Raw genomic sequence first — 24,439 nt, 5'->3', positions numbered from 1 at the left:
CATGGAAATAGTTCTCAGTTTCTCTCGCTGTAAAGGGGCCCGGAGAAGGATGGAACACGCACAAACACAAGGGGGCAAACACAGTGGGACTCCAGCTGCGGTCCCTGCTACCCTGAAGAACTCCACACCATCTGGCAGGGAGAAAGGAAGAGGGAGAGCAAGCAAGTGCGAGGCCTGGAAAAAGGCCCAACGTGAGCCTGCCTGTCTCAAGGCAAAAGCGCCCAGCAGAAACAAGGAAGCATCTGGTGGTGCGTCGGTCAACCCCCGTGAGGAGTTAAGTGACCACAGAACCAAGTCAGTCCAGGCGGCAGGATCCACACTGTCCGAGAGTATTCCTTTGAAAGCCCAGCTCCACTGACCCTCCGAGGCCGCTAGTTGAGGACAAAGTCCCTTTCAGGCCCTGCCTCACACTGGGGCAGAGGATTCCGACAGAGCAGCCAGCAGTTAGAGCGCTGTGTGGGGAGAAGAGGGGCTAGGGCAAGTGGGGAAGGAGTCGAGGCAGGGAGGCTTCCGGCAGCAGTGCCACGGCACCTGTGCCCAGGCCCACAGGGGCCCCTTGACGCCCGAGAGGGAAGAAGACAGAGGGAGAGAGCATGGAAGCCAAGGTAGGAACCCAAGGGCATGGCCCCACCGGGCAGAAAGCCGGCCTCTGGGGCTGAAGAGCAAGGAGCTAATCCGGGCAGCACGCAGGAAGAAAAGCTCCGGGGTCTGGGGACCGGGCTGGAAACTTCCCGGAGGCCAGTAAAGAATGACCTCCTCCCCACACCTATGGCTCTCAGCTCTCTCAGGGCTCACTCCTCTGCCCCTGTCGTCCCTCCCAACACACAGGAACACGCTGGCCAGGGCTCAAAAACAGACAGGGAAACAGCAGGAGCCTATCTGTACATGGTGGAAGCCTGTGGGGAAATAAATTGACGGGAGGAGCAAGAGGCCCCCCTGACAATGCTGCCTGTCAGAGGTGACAAACTTGTGGCTCAGTGTGGGCCTACCTGTCCTCAGCCGGTTGCAAGACTCACTTCTGTTTTCCGTTGGTCACCTACCACGCACCCACTCTCCATCACGCTCTGCCATATAAGGTGCACCCCAACTCCAGGGCCTCCCTGCCTGATGCGGGGCATAACCCGATAGCCCCCCATAGCATGGCTGCCAAGGCCCCTCGCAGCACGCCCAGCCCTCCTGCCCAGCCAGAGGCTTGCCCTTCACTGTACTCACTACACCAGCCTCCTTACTCATCGCAGATGGCTCAGGCCCCATGCTCGCCTTCCTCTGCCTGTGTCTCTCCAAGCCCCACAGCCTCTGCAAACCCTCCAACAGCAAGTGCAGCCCAGAAGTTCAAAGTTGGGCCAGCTGTGGGTAGCATCCTGGCCCTGCCACTCACTGGCAGTGTCTCCAGCCTCTGGGCCCCACGGCCCCACGTGAGCACTGACCAGCTCAGCGCCGGCTCTGGGTCCATGCCTGGGAAGGCGGGTTCTCCCCGGTGCTCCTGCAGCACCCATGCGCCTCACCACAGTACTTAGCACTTGGCCGCTCTGTTGTTTTCATTGCCTTATGTACCTCGTTTTCCCAGCTGGACCATCAGGTTCTTTAAGACACCTGCACTATTTGCTTTTCTGATTTCAGATCCATGCATTCGTTGTAGGAAATGCAGAAAATCTCTTACATTCCAAAGAAGAGAATAAAGCCACCCACAACCCTCCTCAGATAACCACAGAAAACGTTTGGCTCATTCCCTTGCATCTCTTGGGCAGAGAGGTTTTCTTTTTTGGAAATCAAGATCATGTTGCGTATGGACTTTTGTGTCTTGATTCCTTCACTCAGCACTGCAAGGTGAACGTTTCCCCACATCCGACACTCTCCAAAAACATTTAACACCCACCTACACTCCAGCATGTGGAGCACCATCACTGACTCAACTGCCACCTCTGAGAAGGGAGGTTGGACTCGGTCCTCAGACATGGAGACCTGCCCCAGCACACTTGGAGCTTCAAACTCGCCAACCACCAATGATCTACATTCCGTGATTTTATGCATTTCCTCCCTTCTCCTAAGAAAGCCCATTTCCTGTGGACAAGACTTACAGTGAAAAATGGAACACGCTGTGATTAATGAGCCACTGTGGTGGGCTGGCTGGCAGAGGTGGGTGCCAGATTCCTGGTTCCTGTCTCCCACGGTCTAGTGTCAGCCCCACTGGCCTGGCCCTGGCCCTGACTCTGACCCCTTCAAATCAAAGGCCCTTTCTGCCAGCAGGCAACAGAGAATAAAGTTCAAGATGCAGTGCTTATCCAGTTCAGTCATCACATCATAGGAGGAACAAGCCAGAGTAAGAAAATGTTGGACCTGGACAAGACAAGACCCTGAAGGCCATGACAGAAAGTCTTTAATTTTCTAATGGCTTAAGTGTGTTCTCTGGGGCCCAAAAGGTAAAATGAGCAAATGCAAAGAACGAGTGGCTACTACTTTGTAAGGTGGTGAATTCCCTGTTGCTGCAAAGTATCATGGCCAAGGTTGTCTGGAAGGGAAGGCACAGGTAATGAGACCACATGATGACAAAGTCCTGCCTACCCCGACACGGAGCTGTAGGACCCTGTCACAGAAATTCTAGAGTGTCACCTGGTCTGGGAAACATGTTTCGTGTACAGACGTTCCTCCTACATCAAGACCCTGGCTCCCTAGAAGCTACTTGTGCATCTTGTAGAAGTTTCCAGGGTATTTCAGAACGAAGAAAAACATCTGCAACCTCCCCAATACCAGACTACATGGAGATATGCCACAGCTAACGTGATGGAAATTATACCGTATGCAACAAGAGACTTTCTCAATAAAAATGCCCCCTTTCTTGTGTTTTTTCCCTTTTTTCTGGTTGCTAAAACAATCAGCTCTCCAGTCCATCTGGCAATCTACATGCAATCACCCAGGGTGCTCTGCATGGCTCCTCGGGCCACTCCAGGTATGTGAAGCAACGTGCTCAACCGAGGTGTGATCAGCATTCCTTCCTACACCTGCCAGCGCCCTGCCGGAACCGAGAGGGCAGCGGTGAGGGACAGCTCGTGCCCAGGGCAACAGGAGGGGCCCGGAGGGCCCTGGGAAGACTGAGCTGCTGGCCTCCCACCATGAGAGTCCCTCCCCCAAAGAAAGAGAAATGTTCCAGCTGGGGCCCTGCACCCTCTGGCATGGACATTTGGCTCAGGGCCAGATTTCCCGAGATGCCCACTTAGCTACTTTCTGGGTGAGAGCACAGGGAGGGGCAGGAAAAGCAGTTCCAAAGCAGTCATGATGTTCAAGAGTTGAGAACCTTTTTCCAAAAGTAGCAGGAGGGGTGAGAAGTTAAGAGCTCGGTCTCTAAAATACTGAGGCCCAGGGAGGAACACAAGTCCACGGCCTCCCTCCCTCCCCTGCCTGCCTGACAGCCGGTCTGATGAAGGGGGCGTGTTCAGAGAGTGAAGGGCCCCCCAACACTCAGCACCGGGTGCCAACTGCCCCGGCTCGCTGGCTGGACCACCACCTCCACCCTGGGTTTGTCGGCCTTCCCCCAGGACGTGGTAAGTCAAGGATTAGGTTATAAGAACCATCAATATACTCAGTTTAATGTGAAAAAAGTTGTTGTTTATTTTTAAATTTAAAAACCTAAGACTTTTAAAAGTTGAAGCTGGCTTTGGAAGGGTGGCTTGCTGCAGACTTTATGGTCTGCCCTTGAGGGGGATGATAGCCCCGGCGAAGTGAGTCTGTCCCAGGCTAGTACCCCCGGGCAGGCGGCTATTCGCTCAGAACCAAATGGAGCCTCATCAGCGGGATCTCCAGAGGGACCCACACCGGAGAAGGGAGCTCTGGGCTGCCTGACCCTGACCTCTTCAGCTCACCATCTGCTGGAGGGCTGCCAGGAGACAAATGCTCATGGGGACCTGAGCCACCTTCTGGACTAACAGAAGAAGGATAGAGTCTAAGCCCAAGGCCCCAGCCAGGCCCCTACTCCACAGGGAGCCTGAGGAAAGACACCGGCTTTTTCTTTAACACCGTGTGTTGTGTAAGAAGACAACACAAAATTACTTACACCTCAGAAAAGCAACCAATCTTTCCAACGACCAGTTCAGCCTCTCCTCTGGGCCATCCCCGAGGTCACGAGTCCAGCAGACTGCACAGCCACATCTCCCACCCTAGCCACCAGCCTGGGCAGGGAAGAAGCCTTCCTGTTGGGCAAGGCTTCTTGCTTCAACAACTACCTGCTGGATGGCCCCATTCTGGGGAATAAAGGAAACTTCTGGTACCCAACAGACACGGGATAGGAAAGTCACTACTGTCTTGTCCACCAAAACTCCCAGTGTCTGACCCAGAACGAGACGGCCTTGAGGCCTCACTGCACAGCATATGGCCTGAGGGCTGAGAGGTAGACCATGGAGGGGCAGAGGTCTGCAGTCAGGGACCCTGCCTCGTGGGACGCGGACTTGCCAAGAGCTCTCCCTACAGAACCGTTTCTGGGAGCAGAGCAGAGTGGAGCGGGACAGAATTTAGAAAGAAGGCACCCAGCACGCAGCTGATTTCCTGACATCCAAGTCACTTCCTTTGGCGCTTCGCTGGGATGTGGGGCTACGTACTGTTTCTCGGTCCAGCAGGGCTGACGGGAGACCAGGGAGGCGCATCTCGGTGGAGCTGCACCCGCCCCCGAGGAGGCCTGCGGCCACTTACCAGGAAGCGGACATCATCAAAGCCATTCAGAAGCAACTTGCTCTCATACTGCTGCAGCCCAACCGCCTCCAGCCACTCCCCGACGCTCTGCTCCAGCGTCCGAGAACCTGACGAGAGAGGAATCGGCAGACGCTTGAAAAGGGAAAACCCATTAAGGCGGTAGCAGCGGCACTCAGAGGAAGACAGATGGCACTGCCACATCATGGTCATTACCATAAAGCAGCCAGACTATGTACAAGAGACCAGAGAGAGCAGAGGGCCCGCAGCTCCTCTTCCGGGTGCAGGCCACGCACACACACACCCACCCCCGAAAGTCCGAGCCGCTCCAGGGCTGCCGTGGCACAGGCACGGTCTCCGCCCACAGGTTGGGGGGACTCCTCGTCAGCGTTCACACTGAGGCATTTCAGGAAGTCTGTTGCCACGGGCACTAGAGGGGCCAGGGGCTCCTCGCATCCATGCAACTCCTGGAGCCCCCGCGGGGCTGTGGGTGAGGGACCAGTCCTGTGACCTTGCAGCACAAACTGGTCAGGAGAGACCACGCATCTTCATGCAGCTGAGGGGCACAGGCACACAGCAAGGGCTCCGGGGACGAAGCGGCGGCGGCTGCTCACGGGCACCCAGCACATGCAACACAAGCAGCACAGAACCCGGCAGGGGGAGAAAAGGGGCTTTTACTTGTTTTCCCCCAGCAGTCCCGGAATAAGCAAACCATGGCCACTGGCCCTCTGTGCTCAGAGGCTCAAGGTGGTGGGGACCAAGTGCGGTGCATGGGCCAGGGCCCCAGGGATTGGGCTCAGGTGTGGCTCTGCTGTGACGGCGACATTGCGCTCCTCTGGGCTGCGCGGCCAGTGGGGCCAGGAGCCCAGTCCACAGCTAGACCCTGGCTGCCGGCGAGCGGGGCGTCTCCTGCCTCAGGGCGCGGTCCCAAGGGCTGCCTTCCCAGGCTGGGCTCTTTTGCTGGGGCTGGGCATTCATTTTTTTCTTCTGATGGTGGCTGTTCCTGTGAGTCGCCGGCTGCTCAGGTGGAAAGCAGGCAGGCAGGTCCTGTTCTTGGCTAAAGAAGACAAAACCCAACCAGACGAAAGAAAGGGAAACGGGAAGCGGTCCTCTGTCAGCTGAGCTGTTGCGGCTTAAGTCTATTCACGTTCGGCACTGTTCTCTCTCTGGCTGAGCGATACAGACAGCGACTGTCTTCCCAGGGTCTCTGGATCCTGACGTTCTCCTCTGAGGGCCGGCAGGGCAGGGACGACATGTATCTGCTCTGCTCCTCAGGCTGGACAGGGGAGCGTGGCGGGGCAGTGAGGAACAGAGTTCAGCCCCCCCTGCAGACCTGAGTGCCTAGCCCCCACCTACTTCTCCGGTTCTCATGGGCAAGACCAGATGATAAAAGAAGGAAAAAAGAGAAAGGGAGGAAAAAGACGAACGAACTACAAAGACATCACCTCCAGAGAACTCTTGACTCGGTGAAAGTCATTCTCTTGTTCTCGGCACTTTCTGCCCTTCAAGGCAGGCCAAGGCCAACTGGCTCGGTTTTTTGGGAGCCCCCGGTGACCCACTGTCCTGGCTCCCCTTCCTCTGTCCTCTGCAGAGAAGCTGGTGGTCAGGGACCCGGTGGCCTCCCGATGCACGCTGCAGCAGCACTCTAAGACGCTGGGTCCCTTGCCCTTGACTAGGGCTGGTTGCTCCAGAGAAGCTAGGCGGCGGGCTCTTGTATGCCCATGAAGTCAAGTGTCCCTGGCTGCTGATTCATTCCTGCTCGTAATCCCCCGGTCGGGCAGCTGTGGTCCCGCCTGCTGCTGGTGGATGTGTGCGCTCGCAGAACCGCAGCAGAGTGCTTTGTCTGGAGGCTCCTGGGCTCCACGCTGCCTACTGCCGGCCCCGCAGCCCTCACTCGCTCTCATAATGTCTGGCCCTCCCTCTCTCCCCTCCCCACCCTCCTCCCTTCCACGCTCAGGAAAATACATCAGGGAGCGGACATCGGAGCAGAAGCTGCTGTTGCTGCCACCGCCGCCGCTGAGGGAGAAGGACACAGCAGCACAAGCAGCACAGCAAAATGACAGGCTTCCAGCATCTCATGTCACCAACACACATGCATCTGAAAGGTGGAGATGGGGAGACCCTACCTGCAGCTCGAGGGGCTGGAAACTGCTTATTAAGGAGAGAGCAGGCACATTCCTATAGTTTTGGCCAACACTGTCTCAGACAGCCAGAGAAGGGGACAGAGGAATGACACTGCCCTGAGGGCACAGACCACAGGTTAGGTGACCCCCTGCTCACTATGTAAGAAAGATTGTGCCTCTCTGCCAAGAGGATAACCCATGATGCGTCATAAAAACAGCTGGCCAAATAAAGACGTTACACCTAATGTTCCTCAGGTGAGTGAGTGCACTCAGCAACTTGGGAAGGGACTTCTCCTGGGGCCTGCTGGAGCCCGGGGGAGAAGCACCAGGCCCAGAGCAGGTCCATCACAATCTAGAGGAGGAGGGGACGGGAGGGGAGGCATCAAGGAAAAGGGGGGGCCAAGACCAAACCCCAAGTACAGCCGTGGAGACGAGGTCACATGTAGAGACAAAGACCCAGGGACCCACATATCACCCTCTAAACATGCTGGGGGGCACCGACAGCTCAACATGCCGTAGATGGTCCTGGCGAAGAAGGGTCAGTGCATGCAGGAAGATCAGGCCCCGGAAGGAGCCTGCCCTGAACGGCTACTCAACAGCTAAAGTGGCTGGCTTAAGCAGGTGATCTCTTCCGCCCCACAGACAGGCCTTTGTGGAAAGCAGTGTGTAGCCGGGGCCAGTGGGAAGGCTTCCCCTCCTTGACGACTCACAGGGGAATGGGTCGTTAACCCGTTTGCTGGGGATTCAGGTACCCAGGGCCAGTATGGGCGGCTCAGGGTCCCAAGGCCCAAGACGAGAGTAAGACTCCAGTTCCATACAGGGTCTCGCCCTACAGAACACAATCCTCTGCAAAACCAGTCACGCGGAACAATCCCATGCTTAGTTAACAGCTGCCTGCTGGGAGGCCTGCTCCTCCTCCCTGGCTGGCAACCCCAGATCCCGAGTCTCCCCTAGATCCAGAAACCTAAGGGCAATCTGAACCCTACAACTGACCATTCAAAATAGCAAGGGCTCTGCTCTGGGCCGAGCTGAAGGCTGGTGCTCCCCGAGGTCCTGGGGAAGGCCCTGTCCTGACCCGTCAGACATAAGACGGGTCTACTCTCTCTGCGCTTCGTGGCCTAACAGCAGGGCAGATCCAGGAGGCTGGGACTCTGCGGCACGGGTGGAGCCGTCCTCTGTTCAGGTGGCCAATCTTGTGTGCCCATCCTGGACTGTCCTACACTACCATATGGAAGAGGGTTCTACTCAGCGGTGCTAAAACAGGACTCTGTGGTGGGGACCCAGTGACCTAGTGGTCGGGAAACTGGACCAACTCTCATCACTCATACGGGTTTGTGGGGGTAAGAACTGGTGGGTGGGACCACCAGAGCAAGGAAAGAGCTCTGCGTCATCACTTCCAAAGAGATGGTCTCTTGAAGAAGTGTGTTTTCCAGGGGTGCGGCCACATTTCCTGATTCATCAACATCGAGAGGTAACGGCCTGCTTCTGACCCAGACTCTTGGGCACATGCATTCCTTGGACACAGAGGGGTGCAGGCAAGCAGGGAGCTGCTTCAACTGAACTGACTGCTATCGATTCCCTTTCTGGATGTCCCCAAAGCTCGGTTTTTGAAAAAGGGTAATGGTATTTGTCTCAGTACTGAACATCTACTCCCAAAGATTCCTCGACTCTTGACGGAGCCTGCACATGACTGCATGTGGAGACAGAGCGACAAATGCGGAGTCAGAAGAGCCACCTCTGCAGACCCCAGCATAATCCAAGACATGGAGGATGGGCTGCATCCAGCCAGGCCCTCCCTGCTAGAAGCCAGGGAAATGAGGCTGCTGGATGGAGGTGGCTCCAGGAACCCAACTGGAAAGGTGGTGGAGGGGACAGCAGATGCTTCTCCTCCCTAGTTTTTTGGATATAAATTATTTCATAGACAAAAAGACTATATCTACCATTTACCTCTTCTGCCCTAGTATCTGAATGCATTAGTCATTCCCAACAAACCTATGATGTAGGTACTATTGTCCAAATGTAGCTGGGGACCTGGGGCCCCAGAGAGATTAAGGGACTTGCGCAAGACCAGTATGTATCCAGAAGCAGAATTTGAACCCAGGGCTGAGGCTCTAGAGCCCATGCAATTTCCACAGGCACCAAGGCGTCAGCAGCTCCTTTTTCCCTGATGTGCACACTTGTCCCCATCAGACTCTGATAGCGCCCAAGGAACCACAGGTGTCACTTGGGCTAAGAGGCCAGTCCTGTATGTGGCCTCCTGAGTGAGCAAGGAAGCCCCTCCCTTCAGCTGGAGAGGCATTTTCTCAGTGATGGGAGAGGCCAGGCCCCAGCAGCTGACTCAGCCCGGGTGCTCTGGTCGAAGAGGGAGGGTGCAGGTGCTTGAGGGACAGAGCTTGAGACTTGTGCGAGCTAACAGGCACTTTGAGAAACGTCACCTCACCTGAGAAAGAAATAAAACCGAGATCCTGTTATCCAGGAAAACAGCTCGGATATGGTCTCTCTAGCTCCCTGCCTCAAACAAAGGAAATCGAGGCAGATCTCACCGCCCCCAGGGCTTTGAAAAGAAAAGAATGCCCAGAGTAGCAGGACCCAGGATAAAAATGATGAGTTAGTAAGTAATGGAAAAATGCAGAAACAGACACAAGGAGGGATGCAAAGCCCACCCCTCCAGGTGATGCTGGCTAATTAGTCTGAGACCACCGACCCAACCCAACGCTCTGCCGCTGCCACGGAGCAGTCGGACGAGAACCACCTTCTCATGAGGAGTTAGTGCCAGCGGGGCCTGGGATGCTGGACAGATCAGTGCTGAGGTGCACTCCCATTTAAACTGATCAGAGTAAACCTAGACTTAGAAAAATAATTATGAACAAGTGACAGATGTTAAAGAAAACCAATTTCCTAATAGGTGGCCTAAAATGCAATTTCTCCTCCAATATGTAAAAAGAGTCCCAGTCCTACAAGAACAGCTAGATGGGCCATAGAGATACATGTCTGTATTGCAGAAGCATGACACGGGCTCAGGCTGACCTCTCTCACCCACCAACTGTCTGTCTTCTGGGCCAGAGGAAAAGCCTGGTCTAGGGAGGAGCCAAAGGTCTGTGTTCTATGGGAAAGTGACTGCTTGGTACCATACCTGAGATCTTCTGCTGTTCCTGAGAAAAGTCAATCCCTTCTCCAATAGAGCTCATGATTTTCTCAATCTGAAATAGAAACGGAACAAAAAGGAGAGGCTGTCAGGCTCCAGTTAAACATTGCCAGCTTGCCATCAGTGCACAGGGCGGGGACGGGGGGGGGGGGACCTTCAGGTCTCTTCCAGATGATTCCAAGGTCCAAGCACCAACCTGTGAGGGATCAGAATTCTTTGCTGCTCATATCTAGGGCCCTCTGGGGCCACAGCCCAAAAGGGACTAAAGACACGCTCTGAAGGGAGAAAGTGGGTAACAACCGAGGCTCAGCTGCTGGAAATGCCGAAGAGTCTTCCTTCCAAGGCACTTATATGTCCCTCCCGCAGCACTTCCCCCAGCCCAGCAGAGACAGGACAACAGCAGGCCAGGCCTGGCATATTTCACTGCTCACACCAGAATTTAAATTCCATGAGGGTAGTGACTTTGCCAACTTGGTTCCGTGTGACCCCCCCAAGTGCCTAGAGCAGTGCCTGGCAAGTCCTAAGTACTCAACAGATCATTCATGCTGCCTGAGTGGCAGCCCTGAGGTATGAGGACAATTTTTAGAACTGAGGCAAGCAGAGAACCTAACACAGGAACCTCTCTGAGGTCAAAGGGAGGCAGGCTTATACCTCTGATCAGAGGATCTTTTGCTCTTTGAAGACACAGACATGTATCCTTCCTCTGGACCACAGCAGAGAGCGCAGGTCTCAAAGCATCTGATGTCTCCAGCACTGCCCCATATGGACCACCTGTCCCAGCCATTTGGCTTTGGTCACCCCGAGCCAGAGCCAAGCCCCCCACTCAAGGAAACCTGGCCAGGGGCAGGACAGGGCAGCAAGGAGGCGGCTACCTTCTCTTCCTCTCCTCCTCCTCTTTTGGGTTGCAGTGATAATGAGCTCATTCATGGCTCTTTCTCCAAAAAAAAAAAAAAAAAAAATGTTAAGAGAACCTTTTGTACCAAGGCTTGGATGCTTTTTCCTCTAAGTGCAAGTAAGGAGCCTGGGTCTGACAGTCAAAAAAAAAAAAAAAAAAACAACAACAAAAAAAACCAACCACAACAACTCTCCAGCCAGCATCCAGCTGGCAAAGATGGCACATTTGACAGCTGGCAGAAGAGTGCAGAACGAGCAATGTCCTTCCCTTTGCAGCCGGGAGCTGTGGCTATTTTCCTCCAGCCGCAGAAAGCTGCCTGTTAACACACACAGTGAACTCCATCCCTGAGCTCAGCAAAAGCCCAGGGAAACACACACGTCTGACCTGTGGAGCAAACGGAGACGTGCCTCCGCTCACAGGCGCCACAGCCCAGCAGCCGGCATGGAAGTGGGCAGTCCCACCACAGGTCTGCCCTGCCCCTTGAAGAAAACGCCTTTCTCCTTCCCTTCCTAATGCATCACTTTCTTTGGCCCCCCATACATTTCACAAACAGGCAGCTTGGTGTGAGAGAAAGACCCATGCGGACAGGCCAGCACCTTCACCCCTTCCCAGCCACCGTGCTGACTCTCCAGAAACGGGGATGGGCCTTGCGTCCTATGGAGGGTTGTTGTGTGGATTAAAAGTAGCACTTACATAGAGCATCTCGCCAAAGGCCTGGCTCACAGAAGATGCTCGAGAAAAGGTTCATGTGCTTTCTACTTCCCCTCTTGTCCTTAGAGCTCCAACCTATTAAAAACCTCGTTATTTTTAAAGTTGAAAAAAAATTTTTTTACTTATATTTTTGCGACAAGTCGTACAGCCACATGGTTCCAAGTTCAAAAGATGCAAAGGTTATTCAGAGAAAAGTCTCCCTGTCCCTGTCTCCCTGCTGTCTGGCTCGCCTGCCTGCAGGGAAGCAGTATAACCAGTTTCTCGGGGGTGCTCCCAGCTCTGTTCCAGCCACATGTAAGCAAACAGATGTTCTACCCCCACACCAACACAGGCAATCTGCACATGCTGCTCTGCATCTTGCTTTCTCTATTTAATAATACACCTTAGAGTTCTTCCCACCATTCGTAAGAACATTCTTTTTCTTTTTTCTTCTTTTAATGGATGAGATAGGTCGTCCAGTGTGTGCCTATTTATTTAGCCAGTCCCCTGGTGGTACTGTGTGTAGTTTCCAATCTTCTTATTCTCAACAGTGCCATGATGAAGACTGTTTTACATACATGTTTGCACACACGGCTCCCTCTTGAGAGTTTTCCAGGCACAAAATCTTGACTTAGCAGCAGGGACCCCACAGGTCGTATAATCCCAACTCCCCCTGCATGTCGAATTTGCTAAGGGCCTTCCAGAGAGCACACTCGCTGACTCTCCCAGTCACTGGCTCTATCTGCAGAAAGTCCCAACTTAAAACATGTCTTTTTACAAATTGAAATCTTTTTTTTTTTTTCTAACTTCACTCTACTGGTCTGGTTATTCCCCTAGAGCACCTCCTCTTCCACAGGGAAGGCTTAGGGGGCTGTGGAGACAGGCCAAGTGGCTCCCCCACCCCCAGACTGCACTAAATGACACACCAGTGCCCAGGTCCCAGAGTCTGGGGTGCCCAGATCACAGAAGCCTCCAAGCTGGGCAAAGAGCAGGCACTCCATAGATATCTGTTGATGTGCTTTCCTTTTGCTTTTCTATACTTATAGGAGAAAAGTAGGGTGCTCAGGATGAGGGGGATGGGTCCTTCTCCCTGGAATGGCTTCACCAGGCCAAAACCTCTCTCTTCCAGGCCAGAGAGGGTGTATGTGGGAGAAGCACCACTCTAAAAGCCATGAGAGTTGGAATAAAGCATGTTTTACCTGACATTTTGCACCTCCACCACGCTGCCCCCCCCCCCCCCGCCCCGCACCACCCTGGCTTGGCTTGTGTTAAGCAGGGAACCTACTGAATGAAAGGAGGCAGGGCGGGGGTGGGGGTGGGGGTGGGGGTGGGGAGTGTTCCATTTACTTAAAGCTAACAGAGAAAAAACTGCTTTCCCAAGGCACAGAGAATGTTCAGGGTGGAAATCGCTAAATGGAGGATGCCCCAAGGTAGCTGTTAATATAAAATCAAGTCATCTACAGTACCTATTTCATGATCATCATAATCACCTCACACCCAAAGACCCCCTGTCCTAGCCAATCAGTATCTCCTGGCTGCCCAATTAATGGGATTTTGCCAAAGGGCCTTTTGAACAAACACCCTGCTGCGGCTTTGCTCCATCCCTTCCTTCCTGCAGGCCCCAGGAGTCACCCTCACACCGACTACAAAGGGCCAGGAACAGCCCACATTTTCACTCTGGCAGGGCATGCAAGGACACTCTCACAACTATTTCATTGAAACTATATGTGTCGTTGTCCTGTGAACTGCAGCAGTTAAGTCAAGCTGAGAAGATTCTAGTTTACAGAGGAACTAGGAGTACTCGGCAGTTTACTGACAGTTTACAGCCCAGCACGCCTCCCTGCCTTGGCGGAGACACAGGGCTGGGAGCAGAAGAGGTCCTGTTTGGGCAGCGCCTGGCAGGTTTCCCCCCTGACGCCATCGGTAAGCACAGAGCTGTCTGGGGCTGTGACCCTCCCCAGTGGTTGGGGAAGCAGGGAGGAGCCTGGATCTCCTCTCTCCCTGCCACACCCTCCACGGCCGCCGAGAACCAGCAGAGGAGGGACCTGGTCATTTCAGTCTAGACAAAGAAGAGATGTCCGAGAAAACAGATACCATTCTCATCTATGTACTTGTGCAGTTTAACCGTTTATGCTTGAGTTAAAAAAAAATCTGATTAAGCTGTTTTCCCAGAAATGTTCTGCATCTCAGGGAGAAAGTAGGCAGATGGAATGTCACAGAAGGGCACATCTCTTTTCTATTGTTTAGGATCAGTGACATTTTGGGGGAGAGAGGGACAATGATCATGCTTCAATACTGCACTTCACATTAACTCTATAGGGAGCTCATATTTGGGGTTAGTAAGGCCTGCCTGAAAATTAGCAACATAATGGATACATGCATTTTTAAAATGCTTGAAAATATTCTATTTTCAAAATGTACTCAAGGTTATTCCATTAAAATTTTTTTTTTTTTTAACATTTATTCATTTGTGAGAGAGAAAGTGTGAGAAAGGTAGGGGCTGAGAGAGAGGGAGACACAGAATCTGAAAATAGGCTCCAGGCTCTGAGGTGTCAGCACAGAGACTGATGCAGGGCCCGAACTCACAAGCCCTGAGATCATGACCTGAGCTGAAGTCAGACACTTAACTGACTGAGCCACCCAGGTGCCCCTCAAGGTCCTTCTATTTAGACTCTTCCCTCCTGCCCTCACCAAGGATGTGTAAAACATATTCCCCATGTGTCTGAAAACAACAAAAAAACCCCAAACACTAGAGACACTGCTGCTCACATCTGACATGTGTATGGGACTGGTTGGCTCTGTCGGTTAAGAGTCTGAGTCCTGAGTTTGACTCAGGTCATGACCTCACTGTCATGAGATCAAGCCCCATGCTGGGCATGGAGATTGCTTCAGATTCTCTCCCTCTCCCTCTGCCCCTCCCCTACTCAATCTCTCTCCCTCTCCCTCTCTCCCTCTCTCTCTTTCTCTCTCTCAAAAAAAACCCAAACAACAACACAGGATCGTGGGTGCTCAAAGTCTGGCAATGGGAGGTGATATTCTGTATACAGATAAACAAGTCTTCATTCCCTATTGCTATACTCTGGCTTTCAGGAAAAGTCTGTCAGATTACAACAGACTTTTCACTGTATATCACGAGTGAGGGATGGGAAAGACAGGTGTCGGGGACAGAAATACTGCTGTAGGAACAGGAAGTCCACCTGAGAAACCACAAACTTCAGTGCACCTTGGATCCAAGGCCTGGGGGAAACCTCCCTTCTGGAAAGTGGTACAAGTTAGAAGCAATGGCTACGTTCAGGGGCTCCCATCTGCAGTCAAGTATCAGGAGAGCAGTTATCAGTCTGGTCCACACGCCCGCAAGCTGGGGCCTGACGTAGAGGAACAGGGAAAGGGATCACCTTCTTCCTATTTTCTTTTGGTGCAAATGGAAACATGAAGGCAGATGTTTCTGCAATTCACCAGAATGTGGCTCTTGAGGTCAGACATTCCCTCCCAACTCTCTTTCTGCTGCCTGGGGAGATCTCAGCTCCCAAGGAGGATTCCCTCACCAGTTGGAAAATACATACCAATCCCCTTGGGCCCTTACCGCCTGGGATGGAGACCCTTTCTACCTCTCCTTCTCAGTCCCAATGCTTAACACCTTACTGGTCCAGAAACACACTCTGCTTTATATCATTATATCCCTGACGAACTGTTTTAGGATGTGTCCCTAGAGCCACTAAGGGCAAGGACCCTGTTCCATACTCTTTTAGATCCCACATGGAGCCATGTGCAGAGCTGGCCTGCCCTCGATGGCCAGTGACACACAAGAACAGCTATAATTTGTTAAATGCCCACATCGGGCCAGTCCCCTAATAATACCATAAGGGAGGAAGTGCAGCCAATGCTTCTGGATCCCGGTCTCCATCCTCCAAGTCCCCTGCCCTCATTTTTCTCTTTCTCCAACCTCCCTGGGCTGCTGGCACCGCAACCTCACACCCTACAACTACCAGCTGGCCCTCTCCCTCAGCAATCCTGCAGAGCCTCAACGCACTGCCAAGCAAACATATCATCCTGTTTTTCAGGCGAGGGAACTGGAGCTCTGCTCCACGGGCCGACTCCCAAACTCCTGGGGACGGCACAGCTCTTGCTTCTGCTAATAAGCGCTGTTGGTGGTGGAGTGCTCGAGCTTCCCGCTCCGGGCTGGGGCTGCCGAGTGGCAGGCCCTCTCCTCTGGCTGGACGGCCTTGCTTGGACACTGCCCTGCATTCCTGGGAGCATGGGGCTAAGGAACTGAGCCTCAAGCACCTCAGTCTCGCTGGAGGCTGCGCCCATGCCATCAGGTGACTCGTGACGTGCAAGTTGGCGGGCGCCTCCAGCTGGGCCAGGCCCCCTGAAGACTGCTGACAGTTGCACTCCCGGGCCCAGAAACCACATAAGAATTCATCACCACCTCTGTCTTACCGCCTCTCAGCAGGAGACAGACTCAGCCTAGAGTGGGTTTGGATTCCACATTTGAAAAAGGGTCACTGATCAGGGTCGAGTCTTTTTCCCCCTTTCCCTCCGCCCCTGACCAAATCGCACAAGGCCTCCGGAAAGACAGAGATGGATTGAAGTAAATTATTTGTCCTGATTTTCTAACCTTGTCAACTGCTTTTCGGAGAGGGAGGCAGGAGAGTGTGGCGGAGGGGAGAAGAGGGCAGGGAATGAATAAATATCCGCCGACAGAAGCAGGGCCGGGGCTTCGGAGGCAGAGGCTGCGGTGGCAGCTCCACTGACCATGAGTAACTTCCTTTCCACAGAGCATGCTGGCCGCGGAGGCTTAATTTGTCTCATCACAGGGGGCACACAGATTATTGCTGTATTTATCGCTGCATCCCCCCACCCACTTGAGTCCCCTTTACGTTGTTACCTTCCTTCTCAATCCTCCCAGGCTGGGAGACAACAGAGCGGTTCTGTTTCACAAGTGTTTTGTCCTTGTGTCACCTTAAAGCCTGTGTGTGTCTGCTCCAGGCTAGACTCTGGGGGAGGGGCGGGGAGCACAAAGTCAAAGCCACTGCGGCTTCCCCACTGGCTTCCCCACCGCACTGGAGTCCCCAAACCGCCCTCCCCCTTCCTCATTTTTTACCTTTCCCGCACCTCTTAGGTTACTGGCTGGACCTTCCTGGCAGCCCTCCCCAGAGCAGCTTCCAGCCCACTTCTCCCAGCCGGCTCTTGCCGACCAGGGACAAGGTCCGACCTGCGGTGGGGGCGGGGGTGGGCGCGCCCCAGACCCAGCAGGCGTCTCACCTCCACAACCGGAAGACCTGACCCAGGAAGGGGGACCTTATATGCAAACAGCACTCGCTAGTGGCCTTCTCACCCTAGAACAGCCTACCATCCAGGCAAATCTCTAACTCAAAGCCTCAAGAAACCACTGAAAGAAAAAAAAAGTTGGGAGACCTAGATTCCAATTAACGTTGTTATGGCTTGCCACCTAACTTCGTGTTATGTGCCAAATACTGGCTTTAATAAGTGGGGCAAGACTCTAGAAGATTAATGAGGCTTGTGAATTTGTGTTCTACTCCAGTTTATACAATCTCCTTTCTATCCAGGAGAGGGCTTATTTGGGGGCAGGGGGTGTGGACTGAGCAGGAAGCATACAAACCTCGGGGAGCCTGCGGTTCTCTAAAACCCGGGCAACCTGCTTGCTGGACCTTCTTTGGTTTTTCTTTCCCTGCCACCATCACCAAGTGACTGTCCCTTGCTCCCATTCCTCCACAGTCTGAATTTCATTAAAGAGCTCTGGCTGCACTGTTAGCCTGGCGGTCAATTAAACCAGCCCACAGAAAACACTCTAGATTCCCATTCAGAACTGATGTTCTCAGCAGTGTGGCCGGGGAAAGGGTGCCACATCCATTGGCTCCTCATACTCTGCATATGAGGGAAGTCGTATGTAAAACTCTCCACACCAAATTATACACGCTAATGGTATAAAAAAAAGATCATATACATTTACTACAAATGCACTACCAGTATCCATCAGCTGCCTTGATTTGCTCTAGCTTACCCACTCCTAATGTCTCTGAAGTTATGGAAGAAGTTGTTGGATAAATGAAGTTGACAGAGTTCTCAAAATTCATTTTAAACCACTAGTTAAAATCCTTCAGATAAGCCTGTTAAAAAACAAAATTCAGCTGAGTAAACTTAAAGATCTAATTGGCTCTACTAAATGATTCATGAGTTGGGTAGCATCCCTTCTAGCAAGCAGAGGGGAGCTCCAAAGAGCTACAGAAAGGGAAAGATTATCAAAGGCAGAACAAGGAAGTCAAGAACAGAAAAAAAGGATTATTTCAGGAGAGGTCACCTTCCTCTGGGGACAACAGGGTCTTAGTAGATAACCTCATTTTCCTTTGGGTTATGTGACAGATTACCTTACTGGTACTGACCAGAAAATTCCAGACTGACCTGGTAAGACGACATTTCTGGGGGAGGTTGAAAGTGCAAATTATATTAGGTTAATTAAACCCCAGTCTGGTGACCTGGCCTAAGGGACGCCATTTTGGGCCTCTGGTTTTCTTGTTAGCAAGCCTTACACAAAAGTGCACACACTGCATTGATTCCATGTAGATGAAGTTCTAGAACAGGTGAAACTAATCTATGGAGGTGGGAAAATTTCAGAAGAGTAGTTGCTGGGGGCAGGGGGCAGTAAAGAGTGACGGGGGGAAGGGGCATAAGGGAACTTCCTGGGATTATGACAATACGCTGCATCTTGATAGGAATCTGGGTCACATAAATGTCCGTATTTGTCAAAACTCAGGGAATAGTAGATTTAAGATTTATGCATTTCATTTTGTATACATTTTACTGCCCCTCCTCCCCAAACCCTATGAAAAAATATCTATCAAACTCTAGTTAATGATATACAACATGGTTAAACCGTTTAGGGATGAAATGTATGATGGCTACTAGTGACTCTGAAATGCATCAAAAAATAACCAGTTTTTAAGTGGACTGAGGGATGGATGGTAGGAGAGAAAACAAGCAGAATAAAATGCAATTACAGAAAGTAGGCTTGAGGTGGTGGGTAGACAGGTACCCATTATTCAAGTCTCTTTCAAGTTAGAAAATTTTCAGGATAAAATGCTGGGAAAAATATTTCTTTCAGGATCAAATCTTTCAGAGAATAGTAAATTGTAAGGTCAACACTGATTGAAGTTTCATCAATTGTAATGAACTCTGCTCTACATGCTAATAAGCAGAGACAGGCCCAGCAGGCAAAGGAAACAAAGAGAAAGGAATGTGGGAAAGCTGCTTCACCATTAGTCCGTGTCACCAAGCATAGGGGTGAAGGGCCTGAGCACAGCTTCTCTGTTGTGGTGTGGCTTTCTCTATTCGGGAACCTAGGCTCACCCTGGTCTTGACAGTCTGAAAACTCAATTATCAGTGTTCCCAGGGATGAGCAAACCCTGGGAAACTGGTTCGTATTAATCCGACTCAAAACACACTGATCCCTCCACCAGTGACTTACTTCAGCACGGTAAGCACCACATTAGAATACTCGGCTAATGGAATGCATTTGTATCCTCTAGAGCCTGAAATCAATGAGATCAAATCCACTCTCAGAACACTGAGGGAACAAGGGAAAGGTGGGTGGACTGTGCTGAGAGCTTATCAAATTATCCCTTTCCTACTTACGGAGGGCCTCTTTCCTGAAAATTGAATTCAGGTGCTCACAGCAAGGTACACTTCTACTCAGAAAGTACTTAAAAAAATTTTTTTTAATGTTTATTTTTGAAGGAGAGAGAGTGAGCAAGCGAGAGAGCAAGCATGGGGGAGGGGCAGAGAGGGAGACAGAATCAGAAGCAGGCTCCAGGCTCTGAGCTGTCAGCACAGAGCCTGATGTGGGGCTCAAACTCACGGACCCGTGAAATCATGACCAGAGCTTAAGTTGGACGCCTAACTGACTGAGCCACTCAGGCGCCCCTCTGGAAGTACTTTCGATCAACAATGTTAGCACTCGAGCCTCCCAGGGTTGTTAGGTTCTAGGGCTGGGTTCTGTCAGTGGAAGCTTTCCCTGTGGTTTGGTTCATCCTCACAAGCAGCCTGGGGGAGAGCTCTGATTCTGCCCACTTTACAGAAGAGGAAACCAAATGTCAAAGAAGAAAAACAACGTCCCCCACGGTCAGAGCACTAGACATATGTGACCCGTGCCCAACTCATTAGCTTTATAATTCGTGACATCCAGCTTATTTAGAGCCTAGCTTCTACTCTATTAAAGCTCAGAACACAATTTCAAATATATGGGACTGGGAACATTGCAAAGATTCTGCAAAGTGGAGGAAGGAACAAGGATTCTGAAATAAAAAAATGTGCATTTAAAATACTCTTAAAATTAGCTGTGGAACCTTAGACAAGTCATTTAACTTCTTGTTCAATTTCCTCTTCCATAAAGTGTGGAAGAATCCTCCCTGTGGGATCACTGCTAAGGGCAAATTACTTGACCCCTCTTCTTCAAGACTCCGTGTCTTCAAACAGGGCTGCGGTAAAGATGTGAGGTAACGCACATTGGGTCCTAGCGCCAGGTCTGGTTTCTAGAGGGGCCGTAATGAGGAGTTTGTTTACTAGGACCCTGGAGCAAGCTCTGTCTGAAAGACGTGGGGTCTGGGGCGCCTGGGTGACTCAGTCAGTTAAGTGTCCGACTTTGGCTCAGGTCATGATCGCTTGGTCCATGAGTTTGAGCCCCGCATCCAGCTCTGTGCTGACAGCTCAGAGCCTGGAGCCTGGTTCAGAATCTGTGTCTCCTCTTCTCTCTGCCCCTCCTCCGCTCACACTCTGTTTGTGTCTCTCAAAAATAAATACATGTTAAAAAAAAAAAAAAGATGTGGGATCTTTGTGGGATTCATCCATTTCCTGAAAGACCTTGTCCCACAGGTGAAGACAAGCTTCTTGCTAGTATAAGCACAGAAAGGGAGATTTGCTCCTTCTCCAAAGGCAGTATCTGTCTGCCTGTTACTGGGAAGTTTTGGTCCCTGCCAGTCCAGGGGTCATAGCAGTAAAGTACCCAGGAGTGTTTTAAAATTCAGCCCTCGGACAAATAGGGTTGAGCCCAAGAGATCTTGGACCCACCTGACCCACTTGTAAGTCCTGCTTACACTGAGAAGCCTGTGGTCCTTGTGAAAGCTTGTTTCACTTTACAGAGATTAGAAAGGGTTTGCACTCATGATTCACATTCATCTGGTTCCAAAATAAACAGAACTCTACCTAAAAAACAAGTTAATCAAAACTCAGGTTCCTTTGTTAAAAAAAAAAAAAAAGGACAAAGCAGAGGGAAAAGATTTCCTTCTGGCAGAAAATGTTTAGAACATGCTGTGTGAACAATAGTTCACTTCCTGGACACTCAGCTGGAGGCCGCTTCTGCATTCAGGACAAAAAACGTTTCATGTGAGGGGGGCAACGCCTTTCTACCAGGCAGCTCCTCTGCAAGAACACAGGGTGGGGGGACCCAACCAGAGAGCAGGACGGAGGGAGGAAGCAGGGTCTCTGCTCAGGCCTGCTCCCCTCCCCCACAGAGGTAGCGGTGAGGGCTGGAGGCACGGTGCTGACATCACGTCCCTGGCCCCAGCCTCAGAGAGCCAGCTCCTACAGGGCAGGGTCAGCGGGCAGGGAGAGGCAGACTGTGGAATCAGCAGGCCCCAACTGACACCCCTCCTTTGCAAGTCTGTTAATGACTCCACCTGACCTACCAGGCCGCACACCACCTAGTTCCTCCATAAACCTGCACTCACGGTCCCTGCTGGCAGGGTTCTCTCAAGCACACCGGCGGGTCCCCTGCTTCTACCCCACTGAGTGCTCCGCTTACCAGGCAGTAGTTGGGATCATTTCCAAAACTGGTTTAAGATGGTTGTATATTTGCTGCCGAAAACAGGGAAGTTTAATTAAATGTTACACAAATGAGGAAACGTGCACAAAAAAGAATAGTCTCTGACAGAAGACGCTTTGAAGAGACTCAGTAACAGGATAATGCTTTTACTGCCTTTGAATTAGGTGTTGTTGGAAAAATAAATTTAAAATTCTAGAAGGATTTGGTACTCACAAGTAGCTAAATTCTTGCTTTACTTTTAAGAAACTCAAATTAACTGCAAGTTTAACCAGTGATGTTTTATGGATGTGATTCATGTAATGAAGAGGATGGAGAACTCCAAGTTAGTGCGTCAACAGCGGAAGAAAAGGCCTAACTCCACATCAGGAGGCACACCTATTCATTTGGGGTTAAATTAAAATGTCTGTGTTCTTTTTATTAAATTTTTTTAAAATTTATTTTTGAGACACAGAGGGAGAGTGCATGGGAGTGAGCAGGGTACAGGGTAGAGGGGCAAGAGCGAGGGAGACACAGGATCCTAAGCAGGCTCTGCATGGACAGCAGAGAGCCCGGCGCGGGCTTGAACCCATAAACCGTGAGATCATGACCTGACCCAAACGAGCCACCCAGGCCCCCCTGTTTGTGTTCTTCTTAAAAATGACTTCCTCCTTTAATAGAGTTTTGTAATTAACCAAACAACCCCGTCCCAAGTGCCCATGCAGTAAGCCCCTATGGGAAGCTGGCAGGAGTGCCAGATAAACACTAACCTCAGTCACAGATGCCACACAGTAATTTACAAACAGCTTTCCTTCTCAGGTAAGTCTAAACTACCAGAGACATGAAGCCCTCTTGGGCTACTTTGGGCTACTCTTTCCTGAAAAGCCAGGTGAATCCCAGCATCCTGTCGGCCCTTCCTGGCCCTTCCTTCTTCCTCATTGCAGTTCCTGTTTGCACAATGCATTATGCTTTCACTGATCACTGCCAGGGGCCAGGGCCAATCAGCCAGGGCTGTATGAGTTACAGATCAAAGGCATTAGCAAGTCATGGGCTCCTATATTCTATCAACTCAGAGACTACCTCATGCAAGTCAAATTCACAGCTGCCACTTACTCACACACAGCATTTGGTAACAGGAACTCCTAGCAGCCCAGATCTCAAGCTCCGGAGCACAGAGACGGAGTCGCCAGGTTAACAAAGACCCTTCCCTGCCCCCCCCCCCCCCCCCCCCCCCCCCCCCCCCCCCCGGCGTACCATGGCAGACCATGGGACAGGGAGACAAAGCAACTCGAGTCCTCTAAGTTTCCTAGATGTGTTCTGAAGCTCATGGACATCCAAAGTCATCCTAAAAAAAAGCCTGAGCTAGGAACTAGTCTGTGTCCTGCCCTACCCATCAAAGGGCATAAAAAAACAGGAATGGCATCCTTATGTCCCCCAAATATACTCACAGAGGATAGGATACAAGTACATGGAGGAGAACTGCTTTCTGGGTAGGAAAGCAGAGCCTGAGACTGCAATCGTGGGATGCCTGACCCTGGCCAGAGGCCTAAGGGTGGTGCCTATGTCTTACCCCACCCCACCCACCAATCTTCACTGCTGCTCCTCCGGAGATTCCTAGCCCAAGCTGGGCAGGCCTCTGCCTTGTCTGCAACCCCCAAATCTTCACCCTGTAGTTCTGTCCAGAACAAGATCAAGTCACCTGCTCCTTCCTCCACATCATGGGCAGTCTGACATAAAAAACGTTTCCAGGGTCAGAGCAAGGCTTTATCCTTGGTTTGTCCCTCTGGCAGAATACACAACCTACCTGGACCTCGTCTGTAAATATGGATGATACCTGCTTCTCCACACGACATGGGGGTTAAATGCGGTAACACAGGCAGAGGGGCTGGTGCACAGCAAACGCTGGATAAGCATTGGTTCCCTGCCAGCACCCTTTCCAGACGGACTGCATCTAAGGATCTTTGGGGCAGAGGCAGCCCGGCTGCACTACATACTGAGGCAAACACGCTCACACACACGCAGTCCAAGCCCTGGTCCTTCCGCACACCACGCCCAAGCTTCTTCCGTATTTCCCAGTGGGGCTCCTAGCAGGTACTGAGCACTGGGCGGGCTTAGTCAATACCCAGTGGAAAAACACACAACGAGCTTTTAAAGTGGTTACATCTGATTCTCAGGGAGGGATCGATTTAGGACACACATCTTTCTTGGATCTGAGATTTTTTTCCCGAAGAGGAAATGACTGGAGGAAAAGTGCTGGCGTTCCCAGATGTGTGGTCTCTCTCCACCTAAAATTCCTCCGGCTGCATCTTCACTGTCTCATTGCTGAGTTTCTGAGTCAACAACCTCTATTATCAGTCCGATGCTAACCTCAACCACAAGCAACTGTGTTCTTTCCTCTTTAAAAATGAAATATTTATTACATTCCAAAGAGTATATTTTATGATACTCTGATTTCAACACCAGTAAGAAATGACCCAGGCACAAGCCCACCACCTGGTGTAGGAAATAGAACATGGCTGCCCAACAGCATGCCTTTCCTAGGTCACTGCCTTTTCTGAGGCCCCCAGCCTCTTGAATTAAATGCGATCACCGCTTGCTTTGCTTTGGAGTTTACCATCTACATCAGTATTCCTAAATGATGTACGTTGCCATCTCACTTTCTTGGCCTAGTGGACAGGGGCACAACTTGATATCCTCGAAATAGCCCAATAAATTCTGGGACCAGAGCTCAGGGTCGGTCAGGTGCCCCCTCTGACCACAGAAGGAGCAGGAGGCTGTGGAAAGGACCCAGCATCTGAAGAAAAGGCACTGGTAAGGAGAGCAATAAGCCCTTGTTTCTTGCTGGGCTGGCCAAGGTCACATGTCCTCTGGGACTCCTGAGAAAAGCCCATTCCCTAGAAGGGCCGTGGCATGAAACTGCTGTGGGCTAACCTTCATGTTGAAGTATACAACCACACCAGATAACCAGAAAGAACTTGGCCTTTTCAAAACAGCCTCAGTGAAGATGGCCTGCACCGGGAGAACCCCTGTGGATTTGCACTCTTGGGCCTGTTACTAAGGCAGTCTTGAAATTACAGAGTGCACGAATATGCTCA

The 24,439-nt window shown here is 51.6% G+C and overlaps 1 protein-coding gene across 7 annotated transcripts in view; it reads right to left on the bottom strand.

Annotated features, from left to right (window-relative positions):
- The window catches only part of ANKS1A (ankyrin repeat and sterile alpha motif domain containing 1A), a 179,562-nt gene that overhangs the window by 22,055 nt on the left and 133,068 nt on the right, over positions 1-24,439 (bottom strand). For 6 of the 7 annotated variants that reach the window (XM_029944038.1, XM_029944039.1, XM_029944041.1 and 3 more), the window contains 2 exons: positions 9,934-10,000; positions 4,681-4,787 (listed from right to left, as the gene is read on the bottom strand). In XM_029944038.1, the coding sequence (XP_029799898.1) occupies positions 4,681-4,787; positions 9,934-10,000 (174 nt within the window). Of the gene's footprint in view, positions 1-4,680; positions 6,554-9,933; positions 10,001-24,439 lie in introns of those variants that run through there. The other variant, XM_029944044.1, reaches the window with a different exon arrangement.

This window comes from Suricata suricatta, chromosome 7, assembly GCF_006229205.1.
Source record: "Suricata suricatta isolate VVHF042 chromosome 7, meerkat_22Aug2017_6uvM2_HiC, whole genome shotgun sequence".
Classification (NCBI taxonomy): domain Eukaryota; kingdom Metazoa; phylum Chordata; class Mammalia; order Carnivora; family Herpestidae; genus Suricata; species Suricata suricatta.
This window is presented reverse-complemented; position numbering and strand designations above follow the sequence as displayed.